At 36.6% G+C, this 19,003-nt stretch overlaps 3 protein-coding genes across 3 annotated transcripts; 2 read left to right on the top strand and 1 right to left on the bottom strand.

The window, feature by feature from the left end:
• The first annotated feature begins 145 nt into the window (after nucleotides 1–145).
• Nucleotides 146–3,493, top strand: pin1 (peptidylprolyl cis/trans isomerase, NIMA-interacting 1). Its single transcript, XM_055204061.2, has 4 exons — nucleotides 146–306; nucleotides 2,579–2,779; nucleotides 2,868–2,978; nucleotides 3,082–3,493. The coding sequence occupies exons 1-4, from the start codon at nucleotides 249–251 to the stop codon at nucleotides 3,189–3,191; spliced, it is 480 nt and encodes a 159-aa protein (XP_055060036.1). The 5' UTR covers nucleotides 146–248; the 3' UTR covers nucleotides 3,192–3,493.
• A 4,346-nt stretch (nucleotides 3,494–7,839) lies between these two features.
• LOC129443818 (microfibril-associated glycoprotein 4) lies at nucleotides 7,840–9,300 on the top strand. Its single transcript, XM_073866465.1, has 6 exons — nucleotides 7,840–7,941; nucleotides 8,020–8,067; nucleotides 8,152–8,355; nucleotides 8,433–8,529; nucleotides 8,613–8,780; nucleotides 8,972–9,300. Exons 2-6 carry the CDS (start codon nucleotides 8,062–8,064, stop codon nucleotides 9,226–9,228), a joined length of 732 nt encoding a protein of 243 aa, XP_073722566.1. The 5' UTR covers nucleotides 7,840–7,941; nucleotides 8,020–8,061; the 3' UTR covers nucleotides 9,229–9,300.
• Nucleotides 9,301–13,299: 3,999 nt separating this feature from the next.
• LOC129443816 (microfibril-associated glycoprotein 4) lies at nucleotides 13,300–14,835 on the bottom strand. The gene is made up of 6 exons (XM_055204048.2): nucleotides 14,740–14,835; nucleotides 14,614–14,661; nucleotides 14,320–14,529; nucleotides 14,140–14,236; nucleotides 13,889–14,056; nucleotides 13,300–13,697 (listed from the first exon to the last, which is right to left on the bottom strand). The coding sequence occupies exons 2-6, from the start codon at nucleotides 14,617–14,619 to the stop codon at nucleotides 13,441–13,443; spliced, it is 738 nt and encodes a 245-aa protein (XP_055060023.2). The 5' UTR covers nucleotides 14,620–14,661; nucleotides 14,740–14,835; the 3' UTR covers nucleotides 13,300–13,440.
• Between the last annotated feature and the right edge of the window lie 4,168 nt (nucleotides 14,836–19,003).

Raw genomic sequence — 19,003 nt, 5'->3', positions numbered from 1 at the left:
TCTAGTAATTATTGAACACTGATGGTCATTAATTCCATGTATATGTAAAAACAACATCATGTGCAATTAACTGATAAAAAATAATTTAATTTTAAACGTTCAAATGTGTGTATCAAGACAAACTGCGCTGCGTGATGAGCACTGCGCCCTCTGTCGGCAGCTTCGGTCACTACAACAGCAGCACGGACGAGACATCATTCAAATCAGATCAGACCTGAACAGAACCGAACCGACACAGATCAGAAATCATGTCTGACGACGAGAAGCTGCCGTCCGGCTGGGAGAAGCGCATGAGCAGGAGTTCAGGTGAGTTTGAGGCTCGTTTAAACCCGGACAGAGTCTCGGTTAGACCGCATGTATGATGCTCGTGCTAAACGGCTAACCGACACTGGCCGACCCGCCAAAACAAAACAAACCAGAACCGATATTAAACAAACATCTCGAGCTGATTCATTCATAGCCTGACATCATGTTCAATGCATATAGAGAATTAAAACATCTCAATATTTTAATGTTATTCATTTAAAGCATTCAATGCACACACATGTTTAAATGCAACAAAAACACAGATTTAAACATCAAAGTATACATAAAGGTCTATAAAAAATAAACATCTGAGTTATAGAGATCTATACGCATCCGAAATGTACATCTGCATACAGAGATCTCCATCATGTATATAAAGATTTGAATATTTTCTCAATATATCTGAATGAAGGTGTAAATATCTTTAAAGAACCTGTAAATCTTGGCTCAGATGATCCAATCACAAGTCAATGTTATCTAGACAATAAGAGTTTGGTTAGGGGAGCACCAATATATTGGCCTGTAAACTGTTTTGGCAAATAAAAGCAAAATCTGACATCTGCCGATTGTTTAAAACAGCCCACGATCTGGGCAGATAGTGGCGGAAAATTGCATAATAATAATTTAACCCGAGTAAAAAGGAAAACTATCTTTATCTTATCGGTATGGGCAGATGTCATTCAAAGAAATTGAATATTGGTGTCTCCAGAGAATTTTGCATCGGCGCATCCCTAGTTTGGTTATGCATTAGGAGCGTTTAGACTAGAAATGTAGTCTGACTTCTTAATTAGCCAATCACAAATCATTATTAAAGCTCACATAACACATGCTGTTTCTGCTCATCTCTTGTTAATCTTGAGTATCTATAGAGTCAATATTACATCCTTCATTCATATCTCCCAAGAGTCTATAGTTTATTCAGATTTATAAAAGACAGATCAGCTCTACCGATCGTTTCCAGAAAAACACGACCCCTTGAAGCGTCAAAACAGTATCCCACTACAGAGTCCTGCAACGGTTCGGGTACCCGCATAAAAGTGTCTAAAACGGGTGGATTGTGACATTCCTAAAACTCACAGGCGGGGATGTGGGCAGATAATTAACTCCGTGCGGGCGGGTAGTAGCGCGAATAAAATATATGCAACATTTGTAGTCTAAGCGGGCGTGCACACCAAAACTTTTAAACGCATGGAGGACACGTAATGCCAGCTGTTTTTTTCCAGCCGAGTTAGGGGCCAATCACACCAAAAGCATTTATGGCAGTTGCAGGCGCCTTTTTTGAATGGTATTCTACAGGCAGGGAGTGTTTGCGCGCTGTTTGTGCGTGCCGAGCGCCTTGCGTTTTTTGCCGCCAGCTGCACCACGCGCTTTTGAAGGAGCGCTGAGAGCGGAAAAGCGCCCAACGTCATTTGCATCTTTCCATTGTCCAATCGAATGAGGGGAGAGGCGGGGCTTACGTTGTTGTGAGGGAAGTTTACAGTTGCCTTCAAGAACCGGACACCACTCACTCACTCTCTCTCTCCTGTGTGTTTGTGCACATCTCACCCTCAAACAAGGTCAGAGCAAGCGCCCTCTTTTTAAAGTTTCTAATATGACAATTAACAGCAAAAGAGCACTCACACTTCAATATTTGATTGACAAGACAGCTGACTCGGTGGTTGCTTAGCAATATAAAAAGCCGTGTCCCACTGCTTATTTTTTATAAAAAAGGCAGTGCGTCGCCCCTTGCGTTTCCAAGTGTTTAAAGCGCTTTTGATGTGATTAGCCCCTTAAACTGTTTTTTAGCTGTGATACTTGAGTTGTGATCCGGTTGGTTGTTGTAATACTTGTCCCATTGACGAGCGGAGCTTTTCACCCAAAGTTGAATCTCTTTCAACTCTCGACGCTCAGCGCCAAGCGCGGAAAAACCGCCGAGCCCAGACTTATTTGAAAAATGCAGAGTTTCCATTGGAATCAATTGAAAACATGCGCCGGCCGCGGGCGTAAATGCTTTGGTGTGCACGCCCCCTAAATTACCATTACACGCGCAACATATGACATTTGACCCGTCACGTCACCACCACTGCTACACCTCTGTTATGCAACAGATTTAGAAGTCGAAAAAACTTTCCGAAACTGTGTTTGTCTCAGAAATACTCTGTCACATGTCCAACTCTTTTATTTTAACATTTGCCAATGAGGAAATAGTTAAATAATAGTTAAGGAATAGTTAAATAATAATAATGAAAGTAATAACATTGAAATCTTTTTTTAATGTGTCTGTCTGTCTCAGGTCGGGTGTATTACTTTAATCACATCACTAATGCCAGTCAATGGGAAAGGCCGAGTGCATCGGGTTCTGACGGAGTCGGTGAGGTGGAGAAAGTTCGCTGTTCCCATCTGCTGGTCAAACACAATCAATCACGCCGACCGTCCTCCTGGAGAGAGGAGAACATCACGAGGAGTAAAGAGGAGGCGCTGCAGCTCATTCACAGTAAGACCAGCAAAAATAATAAGAATGTCTTCTTATGTATATAAACTGAACAATGTATATAAGCCTATCTGTGTCTGTTTGTGTGTAGAGTACATTGAACAGATCAAATCTGGTCAAGAGGACTTTGAGAGTTTGGCATCTCAGTTCAGTGACTGCAGCTCAGCGCGTAACGGAGGAGATCTGGGTGTGTTCGGCCGAGGTCAGACACACGTATACACACACTGACAGAATGACATTTACACTACGTTGTGTCTGTAGAAGATCAGTAATGATGAATCTGTATGTGTGTGTCTGTGAATCAGGTCAGATGCAGAAGCCGTTTGAAGAAGCCTCATTTGCACTGAAGGTTGGAGATATGAGCGGTCCTGTCTTCACTGACTCTGGTGTTCACATCATCCTGAGGACGGGATAAACACACAGATAACAACACGTGCGCACACATACACACACACACAAACACACACACACACAAGAAAGAAAACCTCCTCGTGATGTCACCTCTCTAAGACTCAAAGCTGCACGATAAATCCATCCAGTGTTTGTGTAATCTGTACAGTTTCTTTCAGATGCTCTCTGATCTTACTTACAGTGACTTTTAGTATAAATCTAGAAACCTGCATCTGTACCCAATATACCTTCATCTGACCATCACACTCATCTTATGAGCATATGTCTGAGAATAACCAATAAATCATCATATCACTAAACAACCTGCACCATGAACATGAGCTTTTTTATTATCGCATGCAAATCAATGCGTTTAAGCCGATTGTGTGAAATAATTCGTAAGTTGAGTTAAGAAGGTTTGTTCCTCATTATAGCGTAGTATCAGTTTGTTTCTGTTGTGAGCGATAATGTGATGAGTTTCAGTTCAGATTTTCCTCTGATGTTTCTGCTGTGTTTAGTCCAGAGATTGACTTTCAGCACTCATAATATGCTGTTTTCATTTGACAGATGAATGACATGAACACAGAAAATAAAGTCTGTCACCCTGAACTTCAGTTAAGTTTGATGACAGCAACACCTTCTAGTCAAGTGTTGTAAACATACCTGTAAACTAACCACTTTGTTGTGAAATTCGTCATTTTTAAATCATAATATTTCATTTATGAAAATTGGGGGGGGGTGCAAGGACAATAAACATAACATAAGAATTGTAATTGGGTAGACTGGACTAAAGTGAGAACATGGGCATCTTTTTTATTATTATAGTATAGCGCATATGTACTGAGTTTGTACAGCTTAAACTTATACAGCTCACAACAATAAAAAAAGATATACATGTGTATATGAATGAGAATATAAATAACAATTTGTGGGTACAGTTTGGGTACAGTTTTAAGTATTTCCATATAGTATTTTTTTTAACAAATTGTTCACATTTTGTCTTGGCTGTAGGCCTCTTTTTCATATGAATGTGATATTTATACATTTAAATTAAAAGTTAAATTAAAAATTTAAAAAACTTAAATAAAAGTAAAAGTTGTACAGGAAAATCATAGTTTTAGAAACTGTATCTTCTACAAGAAGAGAAATGACACACCCAGTCTTTCCCCTAAAATATCTTTGGTATGACACCTGAAGTCTTCAGAATCAAGATCAGAACAGCATCATCATTCTTTCCATGTTTCAAAACTTCTCGTGGCACTACAAGTTTGAGCAATGAGCACAACAGCAATGTTAACTTAACAAGTTAACTTAGTAAGTTAAAGGAATAGCCTACTCATTGTCAATATTAAAATATGTTATTACCTTAACTAAGAATTGTTGATACATCCCTCTATCATCTGTGTGCGTGCACGTAAGCGCTGGAGCGCGCTGCGACGCTTCGATAGCATTTAGCTTAGCCCCATTCATTCAATGCCTGAAAAATCCGCTCCCCTTCTCCCTCTCATAATGGGAGAGGGAGGGTGTTGCTGCGCCGAGTCGAAGTACTCCCAAAAGTGCTATTACGCCATAAAATATAGTTCCTCTTTTATATCCGCTTAGAAAAGCGCTACGTTTTATTTTGTACCACCAAACTTGCTCGTATAACTACTCGTCTTAAATAGGAAAAACGTTGATGTGTTTGGTCACTTCTAACTTTATCTCTAAATGGTACCATTGAATGAATGGGGCTAAGCTAAATGCTATCGAAGCGTCGCAGCGCGCTCCAGCGCTTACATGCACGCACACAGATGATAGAGAGATGTATCAACAATTCTTAGTTAAGGTAATAACATATTTTAATTTTGAAAATGAGTAGACTATTCCTTTAACACCTACCGAAACAAGACCCACTGTTCAATGGGTGATCGTGCTGATAATGGTTTCATGTTAACGTGTTTGTTATTTAGATATGTAAAAGTAGCCAAGAATTTGTTCTTCAGTTTTTATTGTTAAGAATGTGTGTGTAAGTCCTGTGATTAGTTGCCGCTGTAGTAGCTGTCATAAAGGGAAGATAATGTTTCTAGTACAGTGGTTTTTAAGGCCAAAGTGTGATCCATTATTTACGCATATGCGAGTGTCCGAGTACAGTGCGTCTGACACAATTTTTGTGCTCAGAAGAATTCGTGGTGACTGTACAGAAGTACAATGAGAGCTACTGCAATTTGGCGCGCCCCCACAGAAAGATGGCAAAGGGAGGTGCAGAACATCAGTGTATCGATTAAAACCAGACTATTGATAGGATATATATATATATATATTTAAGCAATAAGGTACGAGAGGCTGTGCTGTATCGTGAATAAGTAACGAGGAATGCTTTTATTGATTTAACTTCATGAAAGTTGCACTAGCTTCGCGTCGTGCCTAACAACGCCCTTCAGCCGTTACTTATTCACGATACAGCACTTGCCTCGAGTACCTTATTGCTTTTATAAAACGGTTACCACACAATATTAAAGTAAAAAAAATATTAGTGCAACTTTCATGAAGTTAAATCAATAAAAGCATTCCTTCCGCTAGAAAAAATAGTCCCTGAATGCAAACAACAACATGGAAGCTCAAATAAAAACAACAAACTGCTCTCAGACTTTGTCTCATTATATGTTTATGTGTTGCTAAGGGTGTTGCTAAGGGCGCAGTGATATTAAATAGAACCGTTGGGTGAAGTGGTCATAGCAGTGTTTTATTGTGAATAAAGCACACCTATTGACCAATCAGAATCAAGGATTGGAACTAACCGTTTTATAAATATATATATATATATATATATATATATATAGAGAGAGAGAGAGAGAGAGAGAGAGAGAGAGAGAGAGAGAGAGAGAGAGAGAATCCACCAATGGGGGGGGGGGTGCTAGATGCTAAGAGAACCACTGCTGTAGTATTTTACAGTACTGACTTAGTAACAATTAAAATGGTTACTATTATGAAGTGTAAGCCTGAACCCAGAGCTCAGGTGATGAAGAAGAGCATATAGAGAAAGAGCAAAGCTGATGGAGACCAGCCCAAACGAGGAGGATGGTAAAGAAGAGCCAGAGCGTTTCCAACATTGTCATAACTTTTCCTTGAGAATGTGACCAAACCTGACATGACTTTAACCCCCACTGAACTGAATAAACATCTCTGCCAATAATCTTTGATCACTATCAGATGGAATGCAGATGGTACAGGACGGAAATAAAGCCCTACATTTTCAATCTTTTGGGAAAGGAAGCAGGAATAAAGAGATTACATTGTTAATCTTGTCACCTTTACGGCTCTCTTAAATTTTCAGGTATTTATGTGTAGATAAACATTACATTTCCTCATAACTTTTTGGACTATCTCAATGAGACATTTCTGATTAAATTAACAAATTAGATATCTTAATGCACTGTACATTTAAATAATTTCCCTGAAATCATTCAAACTGAATCTATTAAAATATGTAGTAGATCTGAAAGCTTTTTCATGTATATAAGTGTTTCTTTAGTAAACAGAAGTTTAATCACTGTTTGTAACACGATTCGATACATACACTATATACCATTACAAATATGCTTCTTAGTGTATTGATTACCAATAGTTTTACTGTAGTTATTGCAACACAACTATTGCTGTCTTATGGTAGCCATGGTTTAACTGTACACTGTTTTTTTTACTGTAGTAAACCATGATTCATGTTTGTAAGGGCAAGGCCATGATACGATAAGATGCGCATCTCAAATTGGTGAATTGCTGACTGTGTGCACAAAATTTTGTTAATGCAACTGAATTTAATCTGCAGGTTACGACAGAACAGTTTTGCACCCTAAACGTTGCAATTTGATTACAATGTTGGTTTACATGTACATTCACATTGCACATGACATTATACTGAAATAGAAAGTATAAAAATGACATCTGGTGGTGACACGCGTGTAGCAAGCATACTGTACCCAGATAGGAAGAAACCATTAAACAATGTTAAAAAGTTGATGATTTCCAATGTTGTTAAAAATATATGCTTTGCCTAAATATACTGTATCTAATGTAATAGCCTATTAGGCTTTTGTTACTTAATTTCATATTATATATCATACTGTATGTTATTGTGTGAAACACCTCATATGTTCTTATTAAACACTTTGGGGTGGTTTTCCAGACAGGGATTAGACTAGTCTTAGACTAAATAAATTTAAAAGCTGTCCAAACTGAAAACAACTTATAACTGACATATCTTAAAATACATTGATGCCCTTTGTTTTGCCTCAAAATGCTTGCCAGTAATGTTTTTAGTAAGGCATGTTTGTTAAAACTAGTTATATTTCCTTATTAAAATAAGGCCAAGTCCTGGCTTAAGCTAATCCCTGTCTGGGAAACCACCCCTATAGGTTTACACAAATCTATATATAGATGAAAATGTGTCTTTTGCTTCATTTTCTTTTTTACCCTCTCTATCGATTGGTTCTTTTCTTAAATTGATACAGTAAAAGTTCGAAACAATACATTTTTGATATAAACTTGAATTTGCGTCATATTTTGGAAATGGGGGAATATACACTCTGTTCTACAAACCTTCATGTTGATAAAGAGGTTTGAAGTTTTGGGTATTTCCTCATAATGGAATAACAGCTTACATGTTTACTGAGTAAACAGACTCACTTCAAGTCAAATGAACTTTGACAAAAACAGAGAGGAGGAGTCTGAGAATCTGACAGATATTTAACACAGAGCGTTTGTGTGATCTGAGAGTCACAGGAACACAACTCACTACGGTAAGTTACTGTAATATTCTACAGTATTGATCTGACATGCTCTCGTTTTTAATCAAACATCATGATATTTTCTCTTAGATCATCAATAATTGCTGTGATTTACTGAGTCAGGATTGAAGAATGACTGTAAGTTCAACTTTAAATCCATGAATCTGTGCATGATTTGAGGTTTTAATGTGATGATGATGATGAATGGTGATTTGTGTTTAGGTGATGATGGTGATTTTAGTGGCACTCTTGCCTGTTGTATTTGGTACTGAATGTGATGAACCCCTAGACTGTTCAGATCTTTATAAACAAGGAGAAACAGTCAGTGGCATCTACAACATCTATCCAACATCTGGTGCTCCTCTGTGGGTTTATTGTGACATGATCTCAACCGTTCAAGATGAAGATGAGAAAGGAGGTTGGACGGTAAGAATAATTTCACACACACACAGTTATTTATATACAGAAACCTGATCTAATATATGATGTATAACTGATGTCAGGTGATTCAGAGACGAATGGATGGCAGTGTGAATTTCTATCGACCATGGAAACAGTACAAGAGAGGTTTTGGACTCGTCGAGAGCGAGTACTGGCTTGGTAACACAGTTCAGTGTCTCTCACTTCTGCTTGTCTTGACATCATTCATGTTTGGAGATGTAAATGTTTGTGTTGATGAACAGGACTGGAGAACATGTACCAGCTGACACATAACAGAGAGTACATACTGAAAGTAGATATGGAGGACTTTGAAGGAAGAAAAGGTTGGGCTCTGTATTCTTCATTCTCTGTCGACTCTGAATGTCAAGGTTATCAACTGCAGGTGACAGGATTTAAAGATGGAGGTGCAGGTATGACACATTTCTTACATTAAACATCTTATCTTAACAATTCAATAAGATTACTTTAGTCCAGATCTAGACTGTTCCCAGACAGCAGTCGACTCTGGGCCGGATCTGCTGACCTGGGTGCAGATCGGGCTCAGAGTCATCTGCTCTCTGAGTTATTAAGAGTTTGTAAATATTATTTCTGGTCTCTTCAGGTGATGCTTTATCTGGTCATAATGGATTCAAGTTCTCCACCTTTGACAAAGATCAGGACGCTCATGACAGTAATTGTGCCAAAAGGTTTCTGGCGGGTTTCTGGTATTCAAACTGTCATTCAGCAAATCCCAACGGTGTTTATTTATGGGGAGAAGACGCCACACATTACGCCATCGGAGCTGTTTGGTCGACCTGGAAGAACAGTTACACCGTCAGTCTGAAATCAATCACCATGAAGATCAAACGTGTTTCTTAAACAGTGATAATGTTTGAATGTGCCACATGTGGTGTTTTTTCATCATATATATTTTCTTTTTCTCTTAAATTATATGGCTTGTTTTTCTTCTTGTGTTTAAAGACATCAGGGTGAAGTGTTTTTCATGTTTCTATTACCTCACTGTTTATTGTCAATGCTGTACATTAGTAGCAGGAATCAATTTATTATTTTGTGAAGAAGATGAAAGTCCTGAAAGATAACTGCTGATTGTGCAGTTACATACTGATTCTTGAAACTTTGGCAAAAACATGTCCCACTAAGAAAAGTGCTAATTCTGTTGTAAATTAATAACATTTTCATGAAGAAAAAGAATCAATGTTATAATCAGGGGGTCATTTGCACATATGTAAGGTTCTTTTATAGGTTTATTTTATTTTTTATTAATTTAATGATTATATGCTGGCCCATTGCCTACAAAATCAGCTGTCCTCGGTTAAGAGATAATCATTTCAACTTGATTAAAAAAGCCAAAAGTAATAATTGAATTGAATAATATATTTACCACATGAAAGAGTACATTGTAATATATATTAAAAACTACAAACAGTGAGTTTTGACAATATTTACTATTATTTTAAGATTACTCAAAATGTGTCCCACATATTCGTCACCACCGTCAGATATTTATAAAAAGCAATAAAATCAGACAACTACAGAGTCAACTGCATTCCTGAGGACCCCATTTTTAAACCTTCAGCTCTACCGCATGCTTCAAGATCACTCAAGCTCCTGTATGTTTGATATTTTCTCTTAAACTTCTTCAGATTTTTGGACACTGCTACTGCGACAACATAACATGTCAACACCGTCACCTTTGTAGATGTCACCACTGTCAGGTTTTCTGTCTTTTCTGTCAGGTTTTATGTATTTTAGGAAGTTATGATTTGATATTTGTTCATCAACGTGCTTAGGGTTGTTATTTTTTGGATCAAATATTTACATAAAGTTTAAGCATGAAGCCATTGACTTGAGTGGTATACATTTTGGAATAATGAGGCCCATGTCACCACCGTCAGACGTAGTTTTATTTGTTTAAACGAATATGCTTACAATATGTTTCTTCAGTGCTGTTGAGTTATTAAATTACTAGTCTCTATTAATACAAAAATATCACTGTAAACCCGAACAGTACAATGTACTCATTTAAAATGAGTGAACTGAACTCAAAACTGTGAAAAAGTTTATTGAGCTTAACATTTTTATGTGTTTTCAACGAGTTCGCCATTTTAAGTTCCACAAACTCAAATAAAATGAGTCAAAGAACTCAAAAAATTTATTTATTACTTCCAAACGGAGTCATTTCAATACCACAGCCTCATTGTAACAAACACTGCAAATAATTACAAACTTTTGGTGATTGTGATCAGTTCAATTTGCCAGGTTAGCTAAGAAAGAGTCTGGCACTGCAAATTTACTTCAGTTTAAAGTTAAATCAACACGATTGGTTGAGGAGGTTCCAGTTCCCAGCATGCTTTGCATGAGCCTGCAATACGAGAGCATTTTTTTAAATTAAGTGCTATTGTATGTGGTTTTTAGTAAAGAGAAAGACTCAATAGTGTTAAACATTTATTTATGTTGGAGATTTAGAAGAGTTTGCTATTTTTTAGTTTTGTGGTTACCATTGTTCAGAAGTGTAGTGCCTGTGCTTAGGCTGTAGGTCGGATACATGTTGGTTTATCATATAAACTATGACTGTGTGATAGTCTGCACTGAGTACAGTCCCAACACACTTTCACTGGTATTACATTTTCATGAGTCACATGATCTGTTTCTGTGACTTGTGAACAAAATTGAATGGTAAAAAGAGGTTTTAAGTACGGTATACAAAAAATATATATGGTAAACAGTCCTTATAATAAACAGTAATTTTATGTATATTGTACTTGAAGAATTAATAAAATGAAGCGTAAACTTTTAAATTTGGGTTAACTGAAATTTTTAAAGTTATCTTTACTTAAAATTTTTGATGTTGGTTTACTTAAAACAATTTATGTAATCAGTTTCAACAAAATTTTTGAGTACTCTGAACTTGTCGTGTTTTACAGTGTGTGTATTAAATAAAAAAATCATTAGTTTTTCTATTTAGGCTTAAAGTAAACATTGTATGAGTAATTACTGGAAAAACACCTATTTTATGGAAAAAATATGAACAGGGGAGGTTGCACCAGTAAATTGCTGAACAGCCAAGACCTTGATCTATAATGATATACCTTCAGATTTTGTAATTTAACTAACTTTTTTTTTCAAAATTTAAACCTGTTTTATCTAAATTCCCAAGAATCACTGTTAAGTGTTTGTCCCAAAAGTTTAAAGAGGTCTAAAGAAAATGTTTAAATTAAAGCAGGTTTATTTGCGCTGTTGTTGTCTCTGTTCATTATCTATTAGAGATATTTTAGGGTTAGGGTTAGGTTAAGTAATGAATATGGTAAGTGATGAATAATTGGTGACGGCCCGTTGAATTATTTGGAAATAATGCACACTAAAATATAATTTTTTTATATTTCAAAGGACCGGAGTCAATTAATCTGCTTATACCGCTTATACCACAGACATTGCTCTGGTGGTTATGTGAAGACATTTGACAGGTCAGGTGTGCGGTTATCGAAAAATAATGCATACCTGTGGAACATTTCTCAACCAATCAGAATAAGGCATTCAACAGCCCTGTGGCATAATGAATAATATTTAATGATTGTCACTATAATTGAGGTTCATGATTTCAGTGTTGGTGGAGGCAGTGATGCGTCTACAGTGAAGAAGAATGAACATTCAATACAAACCATTTGAGCAGTTATGGTACTTATTTAATTATTTATTTCTAACGCCATCTATGGCTGTGTTCATGACAAGAACTAGTTAGTATTGTTGGAACCTTTTTTCAGCAAAGACCAGAAGACTTGGATCGTCTTGAGCTGTATGATGCATTGAATTTAAAGTCATTTGAAGAGGCAGTCCCTTCAGATGAAAACACTGCCTTCAGATTACAATAAAACCATGAAAGAGAGGTTGCAGTACGACAATAAAGGGCAGCAAAATGCATATCAGACCCCCCCCCCATATGAGCATGCAAACACGATAAGGGATTACAGCATTGCCCTTGGATTCACCTTTGACTCAAACTTTGATTGAATCATGAACAAATGGTCATCAACTAACATCCACATGCAGCTTTGCTAATCTTAACATGATCCTTAAATGTCCACAGTACACACACATCAATTAATACACATCATTTAGTCTATATACACACACATCTTCAATTCACCTAACCTGCATGTTTTTGACCTGTTGTGGGAGGAAACCGCAGTAACCCCAAGCTGACCGAGGATCTTCATGCTATGAAGCAACATCCACTGACTTATAATCTCTTATAGAGACTGTATAATAAAAGAAGTTGATTTAAAATATAATCTTTTAAGTTGGGTGGACTTTCTTGAGAAATCTTCTTGTTGCCTTGTTATTTTAATCCTGTTTTTTTTTTACTTAAAAGTTGAGAAAACAATAAAAAATCTGTATTAAAGGAGCATTATTTGACCAAGAAAAGGGGTGTTTGTCTCACCCCTCAACAAAGATATTGGACTTCCTGCTTTCAATGATGCACGATTATGAGTTTTACATCATTAAAAGAAGGAAGTGCAACACTTAAATCTGTATTTATCCTGTCTTAGCAGCAACTGAGGAAATAATGCACGACCATTCAAAAACATGACTGGGGTTCTAACTATACAAAGCTTAATGCAAATAGGTGAAGTGTCCCTTTAAGATTTTTGTTTTTGTCCTGGCTTAACATTTTTTACATTTTTACAATGTCAAAGATTTACTGACCCTGGGGTCTGATTTTGATAATAACACACAATGTTTGAGACAGAAGAATCACATTCTCCTGATGTTATAAACCACACATCTCTGTGATCTACAGGCCAAAATCTTTTTAGATTCACAAGCATGGTTACACAACATGCTAATGCAGAGTTTTTAAACTGTCTGCTCAGTTTAGAGGAAAGTTTATGATCTGTTGAATCAGGTAAAGACTGAATGATGACACATCACAACTGCCATATATATTTAATGAGACATTACACAAATGAAACTCAATAACACTGGTGAAAGACAAGGAAACATGAATTCATCACTAACTCATCATTATACACAAATTCAAATGTGTGCTCCTGTGAAACACTGTAAGCTGCTCTAAGACACACGTTTGATCTTCATCATGATAGATTTCATACCAACAGCGTGACTGGTCTTCCAGGTGTACCAGGAATTTCCAATGGCAAAAAGTGTGGCGTCTTCTCCCCACAAATACACACCGTTGGGATTTGCAGTATGACAGTTTCCATACCAAAATCCCCCAAGATAAGATCTGGCACAGCTCGCTTCATAAGTGTCCTGATCTTTGTCAAAGGTGGAGAACTTCATTCCATTATGACCAGATAAAGCATCACCTGAAGAGACCAGAAATAATATTTACAAACTCTTAATAACTCAGAGAGCAGATGACTCATAGCCCGATCTGCATCTAGGTCAGTAGCTCCGGCCCAGAGTCATCTGCCGTCTGTGAACAGTCTAGATCTGGACTAAAGTAATCTTATTGAATTGTTAAGATAAGATGTTTAATGTAAGAAATGTGTCATACCTGCACCTCCATCTTTAAATCCTGTCACCTGCAGTTGATAACCTTGACATTCAGAGTCGACAGAGAATGAAGAATACAGAGCCCAACCTTTTCTTCCTTCAAAGTCCTCCATATCTACTTTCAGTATGTACTTTCTGTTATGTGTCAGCTGGTACATGTTCTCCAGTCCTGTTCATCAACACAAACATTTACATCTCCAAACATGAATGATGTCAAGACAAGCAGAAGTGAGAGACACTGAACTGTGTTACCAAGCCAGTACTCGCTCTCCACGAGTCCAAAACCTCTCTTGTACTGTTTCCATGGTCGATAGAAATTCACACTGCCATCCATTCGTCTCTGAATCACCTGACATCAGTTATACATCATATATTAGATCAGGTTTGTGTATATAAATAACTGTGTGTGTGTGTGTGTGAAATTATTCTTACCGTCCAACCTCCTTTCTCATCTTCATCTTGAGCGGTTGAGATCATGTCACAATAAACCCACAGAGGAGCACCAGATGTTGGATAGATGTTGTAGATGCCACTGACTGTTTCTCCTTTTTTATAAAGATCTGAACAGTCCACAGGTTTGAATTCATCACATTCAGTACCAAGTACAACAGGCAAGAGTGCCACTAAAATCACCTTCATCACCTAAACACAAATCACCATTCATCATCATCATCACATTAAAAACTCAAATCATGTACAGATTCATGGATTTAAAGTTGAACTTACAGTCATTCTTCAATCCTGACTCAGTAAATCACAGCAATTATTGATGATCTAAGAGAAAACATCATGATGTTTGATTAAAAACGAGAGCATGTCAAGTCCATACTGTAGAATATTACAGTAACTTACCGTAGTGAGTTGTGTTCCTGTGACTCTCAGATGACACAAACGCTTTGTGTTAAATATCTGTCAGATTCTCAGACTCCTCCTCTCTGTTTCTATGTCACAATATAAATTTACTTTGCAAAACTCATTTCTGGGTACAAATTTAACCCCTTCGTGCCCCCACCCAACTTCCATCAGGAGGAAACATCAGGAAACAATAGAGACATATACTGTAGATCATGTAAATACAATCTCTTCAATTCTTCAACTAGTAGATCTTCACAATGTTATGTATGTTCCAGCCATCAAACTGTCAACTGTTCATTTCAACCATTTAAAGTTTTTATCATCTAAAGCACTATTCACACAGGATTAGTATTACTTGGTGACCTTTAGTAGTCCTTTGTAATAATTGCCTGTGTCTGTGATCTTAATCCCGTGCGAATCAGCCAGTTCTGTCATTTCCCCACAGATTACATTTTCTCTCATCTATGTTTCATGATTAATGTTCATAATTTGCAGAACTTTCATTGAGTAGGCGGAGGTGTCAGCCTCATCATCACAAAACCGTTTCTAAAATACAATCCATTGAGGCTCGACGCAGCATCACATGCGCTGGTTAGGAAAAAAGCTTTATTAACATGGAAAAGGTACATTTTACCGTGTCTCGCGGCATCATGTGTAGTTAGGACACAGTGTTACGCAAAGCCTTGATGTCATATCAGGGAGATAAGTCAATACATTTGAGTAAAATCAAAGCTTCGCTTATACCGTGCGAATGCAAAAATTCAGATGTAGGGGGGGTGATTTATAAATCACAAGAGGACCCCAGATAATACTAATCCTGTTCAAATAAGGCTTTAGACTGAGGTCCTTCTGAATGGTGTTATGTTCTGTGTTATGTTGAATATACATGCTGAAGTATTTAATAGATGTAGTTTATTATTTAAGAGCTCTGCTGTGCCGCAGGACTTTGTTTAGATCCAGAGCAACAACCAAACATATAAAGAAAAATGTTCAGCTTTTCATTAGTTAATGCTAATGTTACAATATGTGCTTTACAAAAGTGGTGAAACACAGTCATTTAGTAATATGATGAAAGTAACAAAGATTTAAAAATCAGGTTACGAAATACAAACGTAGATGTCAACATTTCCTATTGACCACTAAAGTCGATTTAAGTCTTCATTTTTGTTCTTTAATGACCTTAAAATGTGCCTAATATTTGATCAGATTCATTAATTTTAGTTTATTTTACTTTCAAATGATGAGTGATGTCATTATGTTGTCATCATAATTAAGCTGCATGTAGGTTTTTGACTCTACTAAATAAAAATAAGAAATATATTTGTAGATGTTTAGCAAACATGCTAAGTTTTGCTGGAAAACAATTGCTGCGTCTGAAATTCCCTATATACTAACATACTATATAGTATGCAAAAAGCACTACTTTGCCTACTATATAGTATGAAAGTCGGCGGTCTCGTATGGTTTTTTGTTTTGTTTGTGTGATCCTGCCCACTGCCAATTTACCCAATAGTCAATTTTAAACAGCTCTGTTGCCAGTTATCAGGTTGCTTAAGGTTGCCAGGTTGCTTAAATGAGACCGCAATACCCCATAAATGCAACCTCCGGTGGACGCAACCTCCAAAAAACCACAGATTGAGTTTAAAAATTAAACAACAGTGGGTTTGTAATTTGCAGACAACAAAAACATTGCAAAAGTGAATATGAGCTTTCCATTATCAGTTGCGCTCCTGTACGTGTCTGGGGCAGAGAAAACATTTCTCCAGTATTTTGAATGTAGACTGGGCTGTTTTTTATCTTATGCTCAGTTGTTTCAACTTAAAATGTTGGATTTATTTAACGCATAGTTGTGTAAAATCTTTAAAAAAAAAATTGGTTATTTAACAAAATGGTTAAGTTTGTCCCTTTTTGACCCAAACACTGCATTTAAAATAATGCACAATGTTTTAATTTATTTATTTCCTGAGTGTAGAAATGGCTAAAGATGTTACTGTATGTGGATTAATGATATATTCCTTTAAGTTTTTAGATTTATAGTCATTTGTTTTGTATTTTGCCTGATTACAGCTGCAGAGGTTGGACAGTGTTTGGCTATATTTAAAGATTATTTACAGTGTTTTCTAGACTATCTTTTGTTTTTTGAAATGATTTGATGTTTTTCTCTGATGATATAGAGATTGTTTTTCAGTATATTTGTGTAAGAACACTTCTCTTTACTCAAACTGACTGATGAAACACTTTGCCAAACTCAGATGTTTGTTCTCTTTTATTGGTGACCTTAATCTGTCTGACTTTTTCCTTTTTAAATCATTCTTTTCAAAAAGAAAATAAATGTTAAAGTTGTCAAAGAGATGTATATGTATCTGGACACACTTTATGTGACCGCATGTGGTCAAAATGATCATTTATTTTAATGCAAAAAATCTTTAGGATATTAAAGGGATAGTTCACTTTAAAATGAAAATTCTGTCATCATATACTCATCCTCATGTTGTTCTGAACCTGCATGAATTTCTTTTTTTCTGATGAACACAAAAGAAGATATTTTGAGAAATGATGGTAAACACACAGCAGTAAGTGACCATAGACTTCCATAGTAGGAATAAAAATATATGATGGAATTTAATGGGTACCGTCAACTGTGTGTTTACCATCATTTATCAAAATATTTTCTTAGTCATTTATCACAATACTTCCATAATATTTTTTCCTACTATGGAAGTCAATGGTCACTATCTGCTGTGTGTTTACCATCATTTCTCAAAATATCTTCTTTTGTGTTCATCAGAAAAAACCAAACCATACAGGTCCAGAACAACACGAGGATGAGAACACGACGACAATCTTCCCATTCTAAAGTGAATGATCCACTTAAAGGGGACATGTCACAATATTTTGTAAGATGTCAAATAAATCTTTGGTGTCCCCAGATCACATATGTGAAGTTTAAGCTCAAAATACCATATAAATAATTTATTATAGCATGTTAAAATTGACACATGTGGCATTTTGGGTGTGTTCTTTAAAATGCAAATAAGCGGATGAAGTGCACACACTGATAACAATGATGGTGGTTTGTTGCAATTTAAACTCAATTAGCCTTTCGCCGAGCCCCGCCCCCCTTAGTTACTATTGTTACTTCCGCCAAACAAATGACCAGCGCAATACCTCCGCGATATCCTCCAGAATGAGGCAAAAGCGTTAAAGTATGCAGTGGAGGGATATATTAAACATATAAAAATACGCAATGAAGGAGACACAACTACTATCAAGGCTAATGCTTACCGGTCTCAAGCAAGATAATAACAGATAATATAATAAATAAAATGTATAATATAATAAAATTGCACAGCATTTACAGGATTGGGAAACTCAGGGGTACAACATGCTACATAAAAGATAAAAACAAATTATTTAAAGTGGATTGTTAGGGCACTATGTTCGACTTTGTCGTAAACTGACGAAAAATAAAGTTGGGGAGCTGAAAGTCCCAACACAACAGCGTTAGCTAACGAAAACTCATTAAACTTAGCTTAGAGAGTAGGTTAACATTCTGGCATTTATATTCATCATAACTTTGGTCCAATTTGTGTTCTAGTTAGTACATCTAGACAACACTGTAACTAGTTAGCTGTAAGCCTTACCTGTGTGCAGACGTATTTATGCTTCGTAAATGTTTGACACATTTAACTGAGTGGCCGTCCACACTGTTTTATCCATTGTTAGCACCGCTCACGTTGTGTTTTGGGCTTTGGGAATGGAAAGAACACAACTCCTCCATACAATCTCTCGGGGTAACTTATCTAGTATCCGATTTACAAATGCCGCGGGCGTTAATGTTTGTCAGACATGCTCGCATAGTAACGGTTGCTGTGATGTGTGATTGGACAATGGCCGTTTTGGGGGAGGGGCCGGCGAAAGGTCAATTGTGCTGTCAATTATTTTTTCTCTCTTTCTCTCTGCACTAAATGGCAGTGCTGTCGTTGGATATTGCAGATTAAGGGGTGGTATTTTTATAAATGATCTCTTTATGACATCATAAGGAGAGCCAAATTTTAATGACCTAATTTTTCACGTGAGAATGGTTTACAAAAACTTAGTTACTGGGTTGATCTTTTTCACATTTTCTAGGTTGATAGAAGCACTGGGGACCCAATTATAGCACTTAAACATGGACAAAGTCAGATTTTCATGCCATGGCCCCTTTAAGTAAAGATATTTAGTGAATTTCCTTCTTAAATATATCAAGCTCTATTTAGTA

The sequence above is a fragment of the Misgurnus anguillicaudatus genome, chromosome 3 (genome assembly GCF_027580225.2).
Source record: "Misgurnus anguillicaudatus chromosome 3, ASM2758022v2, whole genome shotgun sequence".
NCBI classification, from domain to species: domain Eukaryota; kingdom Metazoa; phylum Chordata; class Actinopteri; order Cypriniformes; family Cobitidae; genus Misgurnus; species Misgurnus anguillicaudatus.
The sequence above is the reverse complement of the archived record's forward strand: the minus strand, read 5'-3'. Positions and strand labels throughout refer to the sequence as shown.

Excerpts from the sequence above, each read along its gene's own strand:
- pin1 (XM_055204061.2), top strand. The coding sequence starts at position 249 with ATGTCTGACGACGAGAAGCTGCCGTCCGGCTGGGAGAAGCGCATGAGC. Across the intron at positions 307-2,578 it reads GCGCATGAGCAGGAGTTCAG|GTCGGGTGTATTACTTTAAT; the intron begins GTGAGTTTGAGG and ends TGTCTGTCTCAG. Across the intron at positions 2,780-2,867 it reads GGCGCTGCAGCTCATTCACA|AGTACATTGAACAGATCAAA; the intron begins GTAAGACCAGCA and ends GTTTGTGTGTAG.
- LOC129443818 (XM_073866465.1), top strand. Across the intron at positions 8,530-8,612 it reads CGAGAGCGAGTACTGGCTTG|GACTGGAGAACATGTACCAG; the intron begins GTAACACAGTTC and ends GTTGATGAACAG. Across the intron at positions 8,781-8,971 it reads ATTTAAAGATGGAGGTGCAG|GTGATGCTTTATCTGGTCAT; the intron begins GTATGACACATT and ends TGGTCTCTTCAG.
- LOC129443816 (XM_055204048.2), bottom strand. Across the intron at positions 14,057-14,139 it reads GGAGAGCGAGTACTGGCTTG|GACTGGAGAACATGTACCAG; the intron begins GTAACACAGTTC and ends GTTGATGAACAG. Across the intron at positions 13,698-13,888 it reads ATTTAAAGATGGAGGTGCAG|GTGATGCTTTATCTGGTCAT; the intron begins GTATGACACATT and ends TGGTCTCTTCAG.